The 13705-nt window shown below is 53.2% G+C and overlaps 1 protein-coding gene across 1 annotated transcript; it reads right to left on the minus strand.

Moving 5' to 3' along the window:
* Window positions 1–684: 684 nt before the first annotated feature.
* Window positions 685–3750, minus strand: LOC116794593 (protocadherin alpha-2-like). Its single transcript, XM_032703367.1, has one exon. The coding sequence runs from the start codon at window positions 3748–3750 to the stop codon at window positions 1171–1173; it is 2580 nt and encodes an 859-aa protein (XP_032559258.1). The 3' UTR covers window positions 685–1170.
* Between the last annotated feature and the right edge of the window lie 9955 nt (window positions 3751–13705).

A 13705-nucleotide genomic window follows, 5' to 3' on the forward strand; every position in this document is an offset into this window, starting at 1 on the left:
CAGGAAATGGCCAGGCCCTGCTCACTACTACAGGCCACAGTTTTCTTACCCACCTCAACACCCACCCAACTCACTCCTCCCCACCAGTGACAGCACCTTCAAAACACAGGTGGTGTCACAGGCACAGGGCACAGCAGACCCTCTGCAGCTGACCTGTCACATCTGGGATTCCTTCAGCTCTCTCAGGTGGAAAGGTGGCAGACCTGGGAGCAATACTCTTCCCAAAGGTGATGTCATGACACCTCTAAATGGCTAAGGCATTGATGTCATGTTCTGAGAGAAAAACTGAAATGCTGGTGAGAGCATCAGTGTAACACATGATGCTGACCATGTAAAAGCATGTTATTTGACATTTGGCAGTGAGTGCTTGTACTCTGGTTTCAGGGAATTTGAATATGTTAGTTTGTTCATTGCACAAAATAAAATTTCCACAGCTTTTGAATGATGTGGCTGTTAACACAAATTTGAAAGAATATAAAAAAAACCGGAGAGTGTACAAGACATTACTTCCCAGGAACACATGCCCACAACAAGAAGAACAGTGGCAAGAAGAAAAGAAAAACAAAATTTCCATTTCTAACATACCTGCCTGAATACTTTATACTTAACTAAGGTTTTATGCTTGCAAAAACATCATACAAACAGGAAAATGTTACTCACACCTCACCCTCTTCCCTAAGGAGTCTGGTGGTAGAACAAAAATGGAGAACTTTTATCCTTGAAATCCTAAAGCTCACCTTGCTTCACTTCAATTTGTGAGCAGAATCAAAGAGGAGGAAGGCAGGTTTCCATAAGAAACCAGACTAGTATCAACACAGTTGGCAGTCAGCAAAAGCAATAATGCAGCACAAAGTACCTGGGGGACTGCAAACATCTCAACCTGTAGTTCTTCCCCTCCTTCACCAAGCTCGGGTGGAAATACTATACACCAGCAAGCAAGAGATTTCCTTGAAAAGCTGACACCTAGGGGCACCTCTCACGCAATGGGCAAAACACAGGCAATTGAATTCTAGGGCAGAACAGCTCCCCCCGTGAGCAGCAAATCTCACCTGTGGACCATAATTGTTTTAGAGAGCCGCAAGACCTTTATTTCAGCATCACCTCAGCAAGAGAGATGGAGCTACTGAAAGAACGCGGCGAGCGATGCAAAGGTGCCACTGACATCGTTAATCACCTGCAAAGCACCCACGGCCCTGCGACTGCAGGAGCTGAGCCCGGCTCCGAGCACTGCCTGAGCAGGGGGTGGGAGAGAAGGAAGCGAGAAAAGGAGGAAGGGTCACTGACCGTGTCGAGGAGAGAGGGAGGCTCCGGCTGCGTGTCCTTGGCCGCGGCGCCGGGCGGCGGCGGGAAGTTGGGGCTGAAAACCATCAGGTCGCTCTTGGCCGCGCCGTCCGCCACGCACAGGCTCCGGCTGTGGCGCTGCGAGTACGACCAGCTGCCCACTTCGCTGGCGCACACCAGCGTCGTGGGCCCGGGCCCCGACAGCACGGCCGCCCGCGGCGCCCAGCGCGACGCCCCGTACAGCACCACGGCCAGCAGGAACACGCTCGACACGCCGCAGATCGCCACCACCAGCCACACGTTCGTCGCCGACGACGCCAACGCCGCCGGCCCAGAGCCGCTCTCGCCGCCCGCCAACGAGCGCGGCAGCAGCGACGACGAGCCCGCCGCCGCCGCCAGCGCCGCCTCGCCGCCCTCCACCAGCGACACGCTCAGCGTCGCCGTGGCCGAGCGCGCCGGCTCGCCGTGGTCCCGCACCACGATCACCAGCCTCTGCCGCGGACCGTCCGCCTCCTCCAGCGCCCGCGCCGTGCTCACCTCGCCGCTGTACAGCCCCACGCGGAACAAGGCGCTCTTGCCCCGCGGCTCCCACAGCTCGTAGCGCAGCCACGCGTTGTAGCCCGAGTCCGCGTCCACCGCCCGGATCTTCGCCACCACCTGACCCGACGGAGAACCCCACGCCGCCCACGCCCACAGCGTCCCCGCCTCCCCCGACCCGGACCCGGCCTCCGCCCCGCCGCCCGCCGCCGGCAGCAGCGCCGGCGCGTTGTCGTTCTCGTCCAGCACGAACAGCTGCACCGTCGCGTTGCCGCACAGCGCCGGCTCCCCCGCGTCCACCGCACGCACCTCGAACTGCAGCACCTGCACCTCCTCGTAGTCCAGCGGCTGCAGCGCCCGCAACACACCGCTCTCCGCCTCCACCGACACGTAGCTCGACGCCGACACCCCCCCCGCCCACCCCGACCCCCACCACCCCGACCCCCCGCCCGACGCGCCCTCCCACAACGAGTAGCTCACGCGCCCGTTGCCCGCCTCGTCCGGGTCCCGCGCCCACAGCCGCGCCAGCTCCGCGCCCGCCAAGTTGTTCTCCCGCGCCAGCACCGTGTACACCGCCTGCGCGAACGACGGCGCGTTGTCGTTCACGTCCGACACCGGCACACGCAGCCCCACGCGGCCGCCCAGCGACGGAGAACCGCCGTCCTCCGCACGCACCTCCACCTCGTACTCCGACACCCGCTCCCGGTCCAGCGCCTCCCGCAGCACCAGCGAGTACGACCCCGACAACGTCGCCTCCAGAACGAACGGACCCGACGGCCACACCCAGCACCGCACGTCACCGTTCGACCCCGAGTCCCGGTCCCACACGCTCAGCAGGGCCACCACCGTCCCCAGAGACGCGTCCTCGGCCACCGGCACCGACAGCGACGTCACCCGCACCTCCGGCGCGTTGTCGTTCACGTCCAGCACCTCCAGCAACACCTTGCAGTGACCCGACAACGGGGGTGTCCCTTTATCTGTTGCATCCGCTTGGAGCCGATAGAGACCAACATCCTCAAAGTCTAAGTCACCCGTAAGACGGATCTCTCCATTGTCTCTGTCAATTCTGAAAAGGTCTCTTCCATCCTGCGGGAACAGGATCTGGAGTGAATATGAGATATCACTGTTCGTCCCCTCATCCAAATCTGTGGCACTCAATGTGATCACCAAAGTGCCGCGTTCTGTATTTTCCGGCAGTTGCACTTTATACACCGACTGGTTGAACTGGGGCGCGTTGTCATTCACGTCAAGCACCGAGATCACCAGCTCCACTGTGCCCGTCAGAGACGGCCGGCCCCCGTCACTCGCCGTCAGCAACAACCGGTGCACGGGCAGCGTCTCCCGGTCCAGAGATTTCCTGAGCACAAGGAATAAGGATTCACCGTCCTCCTCGGTTTTTTCCAAATCCAAGGAGAAGTGCTCGCTGGTGCTGAGCGTGTAGGAGAGCTGCGCGTTCGCTCCGATATCCGCATCCGATGCGCCCTCCAGCGGGAACCGGGACCCAGGAGGGGAAGTCTCCGAAAAACTGATGTTTTTTCGGGCGGCGGGGAAGGTGGGGGCATTGTCATTGATGTCGGTGACCTCCAGCTCCACGTGGAAGACGCGCAGCGGCCGCTCCACCAGCACCTCCAGCCGCAGCGCGCACGGCGCGCTCTTGCCGCACAGCTCCTCCCGGTCCAGCCGCGAGCTCACCACCAGCGCCCCGCTCGCCCCGCTCACCTCCACGCTCGCCCGCCGGCCCGCAGACACCAGCCGCAGCCGCCGCGCCTCCGCCTCGCCCGCCTCCAGACCCACGTCCTGCGCCACACGGCCCACCACCGTCCCGGCCTTGGCTTCCTCCGGCACCGAGTACCGCACCTGCCCCGAGCACAGCGCCCACGCCGCCTGCACCGCCACCACCCGCAACACCGCACCCCACACGCGATCGCCCATCGCCCACGCTCAACTCGGACCCCGCACGGGCCCCGCACGGCTCCCGCCGCCGCCCGCACGCACCGGCTCCGCTGCCCGGCCCCAGCCGCCCCCCCGCGCTCACAGCCGGGCTCTCCGCCGCACCGGGGCGGAACCGCCCACACGCCCTTCCTCAGCCTGCAGCGACACCGTGCGCTGCTCCGCCGCCTCACACGCTCACACACACCGACCAAGCCTCCGCATCTCCTCTGCCGGCTCTTTTCACCGTGCTCCTCTTCCTTTCTCTTTTACTTTGCCTTTTGTGTCTTTCCTTGCTCCTATTTCTTTCGTCCTTTCTCTTCCTTCTTTTATCCTTCTTTCTTTCATTAGTTTCTTGTTTCTTTCTTTCTATTTTGCTCCCCTTTCTGCTTTATTCTCTTCATTCTCATTTTCGTCCTTGCAGTGCCGTGCCCTTCCCTTTCCCTTCTCTATTGTTCCTCCTCTCTTCTTTACCCCCGCTGGCAGCTCGTCAGTCGCCTCAGGTGCTGCGGTTTAGATCAGCAAAGTCGGAGCAATCAGCGCTAATTTCTGGACATCAGCGCCGGAGCGCGGTGCTCTGACCAAGGCGGAGATTGTTTGGCACCAATTCCTCTCAAGGTCTAGAGATAAGGTCGGTGCGTGCTGGTCCTCTCGACTGTTTCGTCTGTCTCTCTCCACTCTTCCTTCTTTGTTTACCCTAATTTCTTCCCCGCCTTTCTCCTACTTTCTCTTCTTTGTCTTCTGCTTTGCCTCCTTCCTTTTTTCCTTTCTCACCCTCCTTTCTTCTTGTGTACAGCGATACCGTCAGTGCCATGTCACTGAATCAGTTTATGGTTTCTTCCTTTCCATCTCTCTTTCCATTTATTACTTCATTCTTCTTTGCTTCTCTCTCTCTGCATTGTTTCTTCCTTCCTTCTCTTCTTTCTCATAGTCTTCTCTTCCCTGTCCTGCCGCCATTTCCTTACCTTTTGTTTCTCTTTTTGCATCTCATTTGTCTCTTTAACGAACTAGTTTTTCGTATGATTCCATCACTCTCGATACGGAGCACGGACCTGCCTTTTGACAAGAGCTCTCCTTCCTCTTCCCTGCTGACTTCCATCTCTCCAGATGAGGAACAAACTTCCCGCTTTTCTGAAGTTTATGCAAGACAGAAAGACTACCCCTTCTCCTTCCCTTCCCTCCCTTTTTGGAATAAGGACACACTTCAGCCCCTATTATCTCTAAAGAGAATCCACCACCCTCTGATAAACAAGCCCAAGCCCCGGATACTTTGATATTTGTGCAACAAAAAGGCTTTGATTACACCAAACAACCAGGGGAGTCTTTCCTTCGGGGACTCGAACTCATCCCAGCCCAACACTCCAATCCTCCAAGAAGGCTGATAAAAGCACAAGACACTACAGCTCCTGAGAGCTCTTCATTTACCTCGATGAAGAGCTATTTTCCACCTGCATGACGAATATCAAGCTCTTGCTTTTCCTTTCAGACGGGCAAGCTCTGCCAGAACACAGCAAGAACCTCTGTACCCAGGGTCGGAGATCTCCAGCTAGGCAGACATTCTCCAGTTCTTCACCAATGACACAATCCATGTTCTACACAGCATCTCCTTTCCTCGGGGAAGACTCTTCCCCACTCAAATTCAGCCTCTCTGTGACAAATCCCCAAGCCCTACTCCGTGCCACTCGGAGGGGAGGATCACTGCCACAGCACACAGACAATGCCCCACCACAAAATAGCCCAGAAATTAAAAAAAAAAAAAAGTTACTGTCTCCCATTTCCCATCCCTGCAAAGCCGCTTATGTGGCTGTCGGAGGATTTTTTTACCACCACATGAAAATTCAGGGCAAAATCTTCCACCTGCTAACACAGCTCTCGTCTGCTCTCATTCACACCGGCCCCACGGCCACAGCACTTCTCTCAGGTGGACTAAGGATAAGAGCCATCTCTGCCGTTACCTCTGTAGCTCCTGTACACAAACCACGGTTCAAAACATTATTTCATACGGTTGTCATACTGACCTTTTTGTGTTCCTGACGGACTGATCTCCGCGGTGCCGCCGGTAAACAAAGAAACCTGTTACTGAAAGTTGTCAGGCTTTCCGTGGACATTAATGATACTTTGATTCCAGATCCATCCCTGATGCCATTTTTTGTCTGGCTTATGCCATCAAAGCAAAGATGAACTCTTCCTACTGCATCTTTGTAACTTACCTGCATTTCCTTATCCCGACAAGTGACAGGGTTTTCTCCCCGAGGAAGACATTCAGACAGATAATGTTTCATATCCAAAATCCTGGTGAATTAGGCTTTGAAGATAAAGTTTTCTTCCCCTCCAGCACTTCTCTCGAGCAGTGCAGCCCACGGTAAACAGCAAAAGGAGCCTCTGGCAGACACCGCTTCTGCTGAGGACTCGGATTTAATAAGCCCATTAGCACGTCCCTATGTCATTCTTTACGCTCACACGGGTTTTGTTCTTCTCTTCCATGGTTTAGGTCTGCAGACTCACGCTCTCATTGCCATAGACCACAGGTAAACAGACACAAACAAATCTATCCTACCAAGTAGAACAGCATTTGTTAACTTCTTCCAAGTGCAGGCAATTGAACTGATCTTTTTGATAACAGAGAACTGGTGAGAAAGACCCTGCACAGGACGAGTTTTGCCAAGTTGATCTGGAGACACGCTCCCAACCTCTTGAATTTCCTGGAGTTTTCCGTCGGTTTGTTTTGATTTCTGTAGCAAAAGGAAATAAAGATTTGGGTAGAGATCAATGCCTTGACTCATGGAAAAGAAGTAATGCTGGGGCAGATCTTCTATCAACAAATTAATCACATTTGCTCCATGTGAGTCCCAGACGAGAGGTGTTTAAGCAGGACAAATTTTGGGGTTTGGCTTAGGTTTTTTTGGCTTGTTTGTTTGTTTTTTTTGTTTCGTTATGTTTGGGTTGGGTTTTGGTTTTGTTGTTTGGTTGCTTGCTTTGGTTTTTATTTTTGTTGTGGGTTTGTTGCTTTGGTTTTTATTTTTGTTGTGGGTTTGTTGCTTTGGTTTTTATTTTTGTTGTGGGTTTGTTGCTTTGGTTTTTATTTTTGTTGTGGGTTTCTTTGGTTTGGTTGTGGTTTTTTCTTCCCACGCTTATCTTCTTGCTAAATTAATTCACTTACCTTGAATAAGTAGATCTTCTCTGGAGAAATTGCATACCATATTCATGGGGAGGAGAACGTAATGCTGAGCTCAGCAAATTTGGTTAACGAGTATCTTAAGAGCTGTACTAGGGTCTAGGTTAAGCTTGCTGTATGTAAAATGTAGTAGGATGTTTTAAATCACTAAAACAGCTGTTATTGAGATGATCAACGCTGACGTCAAGGATACAGGACTCGGTCCCCCTTTTCCTGTGGTCTGAACACTTCTCTGTATCGTTTTCATATCCACCAAGTAGCAGCTTCTCTAAATGGTCCCACAGTGCCGGAGATCTGAGCTTAGCTGGTGAAAAACGTGCAATGAAACAGATAAAGGATTCAGGATCACCTACAGAAACAGTTGTTTCTTGCTTCCTCAAATCCAGACCATGAGAGATTCTCATATTCTGATGAAATCCAGCTACTACCCGAGTAGCAGTGTAGTAGTGGATGACATTGGCAAATCCTTATGTAGCACTGCACTACTATCACAGATGTACAGCTAAGTTGCTCTTTATACCACCTGCATCTATATGATGAGAAGTCCCAAAGGTCATAAGAAAAAGCTGAGATGATCCTACAAAAAGCATCCGAGATGGTGGAAGGCTTAGTTTAGCTACTTCAAGTTTGGTCTGTCTCAGAGCATGCCCAGTGCCTCTGACTGAGCAGCAAGACGTGAGGAGTGGTGATCCATATCGAGAATCTGTAAAGAAAAATCAATATAAACTACTCACCTTTACACCTTGAAAGCCTGGGTGTTACTCTGAGCCTCCTTCATTGAGCAGGAAGGGATGAAAGCCTAATTAAAGACCTGCAAAATAATAACCACGTGTTTCGACATCCGAAGTTCAGGTCATCCACCAAGAGCTCGCGGAGTGACCGCTGGACTCCTGGAAAAGCAGGTACAGCCCAACGGCGAACACAAATCAGAAGGTTTGTCCTCCTGTCGTTCTTTAGACAGCGGAGAGACACACGGACTTTTCGAGGGATGTTTGGAACGCTCTATTTCAATCCCCGCTGAAATGACAGCATGACTTCAGTTACACTTCGAGACAAGAAATGGAGAATCGGCAAGAGACGGTAAAGCAGCAGCTGGGGGAAAATCGCTCCCGTGACATAGGACACTTCCAGCTCTACCATCCCGACCAGGAAAGTGCCGCACAGCAGCTCAACATCAGCCGGCTCAGGGCGACTGTCTCGGTCGGACCGGGATCCGGAAAGAAAAGCCCGTCCCCTCCTGAAGAGCAGGCGAGCTCCGAAATCACATCGTCGGATTTATCTTCGGGTCCTTCTCGCCTCTTTAACGTAGTTGGGCGGTTAGAGCACGGCACAGAAAAGCCGGGGTCGGGTTTCAAAGCCTCCTAGACCGAAAGCTTTGAAAACAGCATCTCATTAAGGAGTGCTCTAATCACTAAGAGAGGAATTGCTCGTATGTGTCCCATCGCTTCTTCGGCGGGGCATTCCGCCCTCGGCAATGCCGGTGGGGGCCGAGGAAGGGGATGACCTAGTGACACCCACTGCCACAGGGTTTAGTCTTCCCTTCTGCACATCACCCTCGGCAACGACCGAAAATAACGGGGGCAGGCTCGGAGAGCATGGAAAGGACACTATACCCCTCCATTTCCACCTCTGTCTCCGGGATGCTGGCAGAGCTGGGGCCCCGGCCTTCCTCGGGAAGCTGCCGGTGATGCTCGTCGCCGCTCCCGCAGACGCTGCTGCCGCTCGGCCGGTGACCGGACCCGCACAAGGGTCCTGCTGCCGGCCCCGAGCGGCCCCGCTCTCCCCGGAAAACCCAGCGCCTTGTCCGCTCCTTCATCCCGGGGAGCGGCCCGGCTCCCCCGCCGCCATCTGCGGGAGGAGAAGGGCGGCACTGGTCGGAAAAGGGCATTAATAAAATGTATTAAATAAATAAATAAATATTATTAATAAAACAATATCAGCCACTTCCAAGGCGCTCCCCAGGGCAGCGCGTCCGCCCCGGGCTCGCACGGACCCTCCCGGTGCCGGGTCGCTCCGAGCAGCCGGCGGATCCCGCCTCCCTCCGCCTCCCTCCTCCTCGTTCCCGGCAGCTTCCCGGAAGCTCCCGGCAGCCTCCACTCCCGCTCCCGCCGCCGCGGCGGCAGCTCCGGGAGCGGGATCACGGGTGGGAGCCGCTGCCGTCGCCCCGAGCGGGTCCGGGCTCTCGCTCATCCCCCCCGGGCTGTCCAGACCCTGCCGGGCGGCGGCTCATCCCTCGCTGTCTCCCTCTTCTGTCGCTCGAGGTTTCGTCCTCAAGTACCCTGTATTTCGGCTGGAATTCCTCCGAGTGGCGTTTATAGGAGCCGGGATTTTCTCACCTGTTAAGGGGTTTAGGGGCGTGGTGCCCTCTCAATCCTGAGTTCTCCTTCTAAGGATATATATCCCCTTGTACATATATATGTATTAAGGATACAGATAAGGATATAAAGACAGAAGGAGGATGTCCTCCAGCGCAAACATTTTGGCTTCTCATCCCACGATGAGAGCTCATGCCATAACCCCTCCATGCCCCCAGCCTTGCTCATTTAACAGAAGTGACATCCAAGTATTCGCAGCGCCCCGGGAGTCCCCGTTTTCCCGGGGGACAGCCGGCCCCGACCCCCGGCGGTGGGCTGAACCACAGAATATACTGAGTTGGAAGGGACCCACAAGGATCATCGAGTCCAACTCCTGGCCCTGCAGAGGTCCATCCCCAAGAGTCACACCCTGTGCCCCTGAGGATCATCCAAACACTCCTTGAGCTCTGGCAGCCTTGGGGCTGTGCCCACTGCCCTGGGGAGCCTGGGCAGCGCCCACTCACCCTTCTTGGGGAAGAACCTTTTTCCAGGATCCAACCTAAACCTCTCCTGACATTCAGGCCATTCCCTCGTGTCCTGTCCCTGGTCCCCACAGAGCAGAGATCAGTGCCTGCCTCTCCTCTTTCTCTCCCAAAGAAGTTGTAACTGCGATGAGGTCTCCCCTCAGTCTCCTCCAACTGAACACACCAAGTGCCCTCAGCTGCTCCTCACACGGCTTCAAATCAAGGCCCTTCTCCAACCTCGTTGCCCTCCTTTGGACACTCTAGTGGCTGAATATCTTTCTGATATTGTGCTGCTTCAAACTGCCCCAATATTTCGGGTGAGGCCGTCCCAGGTCAGAGCAGAGAGGGACAATCCCCTCCCTGATGCCCCTCAGGACAGGGATGTCCCTCCTGGCTGCCAGGGCACTGCTGACTCATGTCCAACTTGCCGTCGACCAGGACCCTCAGGTCCCTTTCCCAGCACTGCTTTCCAACCTCTCATTCCCAGTCTGTCCGTACATCCGGGGTTGCCCCTTCTCAGGTGCAGAACCCGGCACTTCCCCTTGTTGAACTTCACATGGTTGGTGTTTGCTCAGCCCTCTAATTTGTTCAGGTCTCTCTGCAGGATCTCCCTGCCCTCGAGAGAGACAACAGCTCCTCCCAGTTTTGTGTCGCCTGCAGACTTGCTCAGCATCCCTTCTCATCCTGCGTCCAAGTCGTTGATGAAGATGTCGAGCTGCCCTGCCCGCCCCTTCGCTGCTCAGCGCTGGGAAGAGCTGAGCTGAAAATCCTCCGAGAAAACACATCAGTCACCGTTAGAGGTGGAGCATAAAACGTGGAGAATGATGTTTGTGGGCGGCAATTAGCACTGATCCAGAGGAAAGGCGGGCGAGATCGGCTTCCCCGTCCTGGGGTGGGGACACAGGGCACCTCTGGGACCAGGGGGATCCCTGGACAGGACCCTTTGGAAAGGATCTCGAAAGAGAGTATGAATTCCCAGGGAGCTGGCCGAGCCTGTAGAGCTGGAAAGATGACGCTGGGCCTGAATTCCACTTCTCTGGGGATCCTCGCAGGGGGGTGGGGGAACCCCCGTGTTGTCCCACTCTGGAAATGCCGTGCGGAGCCCAGGCGCTCCGGGAGCCCGGCTGAGCGATCCCATCGCCTTTCATTTGCTAAGTTCATTCCCTAGGCACCATTAGAGCTGCCGCTCGGGAGCAGATGGTTCCCCTCCGTCCCGAGCTTCATCCTGGACAGATTGCATACAATTTATTAATAACCCAACAGATGCTCGGGCACTTTCCAGCTCAGATTATATTTCCTGATTGCTGAAATCCCGGCGTGGGGGAGCTGCTCATTTATCTTCCACCGTTCCTCTTTGTGCCTTACCAGCACCAGGGGGCAAAGGGTGAAATTCGTGTGTGTGTTCCCTCGCCCCAGCGTATAAACGTGTATTCATTATTCAGCGTATAAACGTCCGGGAACTGAATGAGGTTTGATGCCAGCCTTGGTCTGGCCGTGACAGCCCCGTGTCCTGGGGAGAATCGACTCTACGTGGTGCCGGGGCCGCCCCATTTTCCTCGGGCACAGCACGAAGGAGCCGTCGGGACCCTCCGGTGTTGCCGCCGAGGCTCCCGTTAGTTCCCGTCAGCAGCCCGGCCCACCAGTGTCTGGCAGGAAGAGACGTGTCGTGATTCCCAGTAAAACATCAGGGACTTCTACCCTTTGCTTCTCCTCCCGGAGATGCTTTCCGAACTGTAGGGGTTGCTGTATCCAGGTGAAACTAAAACAATCCCATGAAAAAAGCCCTCGACGTGAACTCCCCCAGCCTTGGGCAGTACAGCCGGTGAGACGAGCAGAGCTGAGGGCCAGTAACCTCTTCTTCCTCCCGAACACGGGTTCTTAAGAAAGGAGTATTTGTATTTTAAGGAGGGGGATGTGTGAGGAAAAAATGCTTGTGCCCTGCGAGACCCCCCGCCCGGAACAAGATAAAATGCTCTGAGCTCCAGAAAAAGCCATCACCGACCTTTCAGCAACATTACGTTCAATTTTAATGTATAAAATGGGCTTTTCTTTGCTCTGCAGGGAGAAGCACAAAAGCAGCAGGTTGTTTATCCTACTGAATAAACTAAATGCTGGTCTCTGAGGGATCTTATGCAAACCACTTACCTTGAAACACAACCCCACGGGAAAGTGAGCTATGAAGAGAGGCATGGTTAATGTTTTACGTCTTCCAAGCAGCATCCAAGCGCCTGGCTCAGCACCAGTTACCATCAGGTACCACGGAAAGTAGGTAGGGGCTGTGGTTGTAATTAGGAATGCAGGAATCTCTTTTAAGGTAGCAGAGCATTTGGGGCTGGAGTTCAGCGACGCATGATGTGGGGGTTAACCCTAGGGGCTGGAGGCTTAAATTAAGTCTTGAAGCTGAAGGTTAATTGTTAAAGTGAGAGTTTGAAGGGAAAGTGCATTTGTTATTAGGATGCACTCCACAGTGTAGCTTTAAAATAAAAATAGGCAATCATTTCTGCTCAGTGGTAAAAGGCACTTCACTTTCTGTGAATGCAGGTGAGAGACACTCTCAGCAATAACAGCAGAAGAATATTAAAGTCTGTTACATTTTTCATAGCCCCTGACATTTGCAATATAATTCCACTCCCTTACCTTCACCACGGTCCCCATGCCAAACAGATTTAGTGCAGGGGGGAGTTTTCTTCATTTCAGCCTCTGTAAATAAAGTGAGAGAATTATGCAGTTGCAGGAAAAATAATTCCTTGCTCTACAGCAGTAGGGAAGATCTCCATGAAATGATGCCATGGAAGGGGGAATCGGGGTGTAAAAGCTGGAGAGGTTGTGTTAAGATGGCCAGAGAACATGATGAGAAGGAGGGGGGTGGGCTACCAGAGACTGAGCTCTTTGCAGTTTCAGGTGGAATTCATATAATACCTTGCACCCTCCATCCATAGCAATTTTATTTCTTGTCCATAGGTTGCTCTAATACCTCAAGGTTCCTGAAATGTCCACCACAAAGGGAATGTGGGGAAATTCCAACAATGGTACAGGTTTCCTGATCAGATAATGACTTTTTTATCCAGTTCTCAGTGTCCTGTTCATCTTTCTTCCTTCATTCATTAACAACAACAACAAATATTATCTCATGGGGGAAATTCTTAAATTCTATTAAATTAGACAAATTTCTGCCCATAGTTTTTTTCTTTCCTGTTGCTGCACACCAGCTGTGCAGGTCCTGAATGCCATCTCCTTTGTTCTTTCACAGACCTCCAAAATACTGACTTCCTTGATGGGTTTCCTAGGCCAGGTCACAGAATGAAGCAGAGAATGAGCAAAACCTGCAACAGCAACAAAACTATTTTCTTCGTTGATAAATGTTCTTCAATCACTCACCACTTTGTGTCACTGACAAACTGTCACCACAGTGAGTAAGTCCTGTGCACATTCTAAGGGAATGTTGTAATTATATGATCTGATGCTGTTTTGCCAATTTTCAGTCCTGACTTCCTCATTAATAAACTCGAGAAAACGGAAATACGAGCATAGCCAAAATTACAAAGTTGCAAAGTAGAACCTTGTAACAAAATGAACAAGGTCAGAAGCATTCACTTCTTAAATTTTTTCCCTTTTTCTTTTTTTTTTTTATCACAGTTGCCTTGTGAGTGAAAGGCTCATCTGTGTTGTTCCACCACTTGGAGGACAGACACATCCATAAAGACTAAATGGATGTGTCCTCTGAAAGACCAGCCAGACAAACATGCAAGAGAGAACTCAGCTGGGAACTTCAGCTCTCCCCAGAGAAAGGGCATGTGGAAATGTTTGGGGAAGAGGAAAAGAGGTGAGGAACCAGGGCTCGTGGGGTAGCTATTCCAAGTAGGAAAAATTAATTTCCTGCAGACTGTTTCTGTCTGCATAGATTTCTAAGCAGGCACTGGCAGTGATGAGTGTGCAGGGCTGGGCCCTGAGGGTTTTCCTTGTAC

Source organism: Chiroxiphia lanceolata, chromosome 15, assembly GCF_009829145.1.
Source record: "Chiroxiphia lanceolata isolate bChiLan1 chromosome 15, bChiLan1.pri, whole genome shotgun sequence".
Lineage (NCBI taxonomy): Eukaryota > Metazoa > Chordata > Aves > Passeriformes > Pipridae > Chiroxiphia > Chiroxiphia lanceolata.

Bases quoted from the DNA above. Each gene is read 5' to 3' on its own strand.
- LOC116794593 (XM_032703367.1), bottom strand. From the start codon at position 3,750: ATGGGCGATCGCGTGTGGGGTGCGGTGTTGCGGGTGGTGGCGGTGCAG.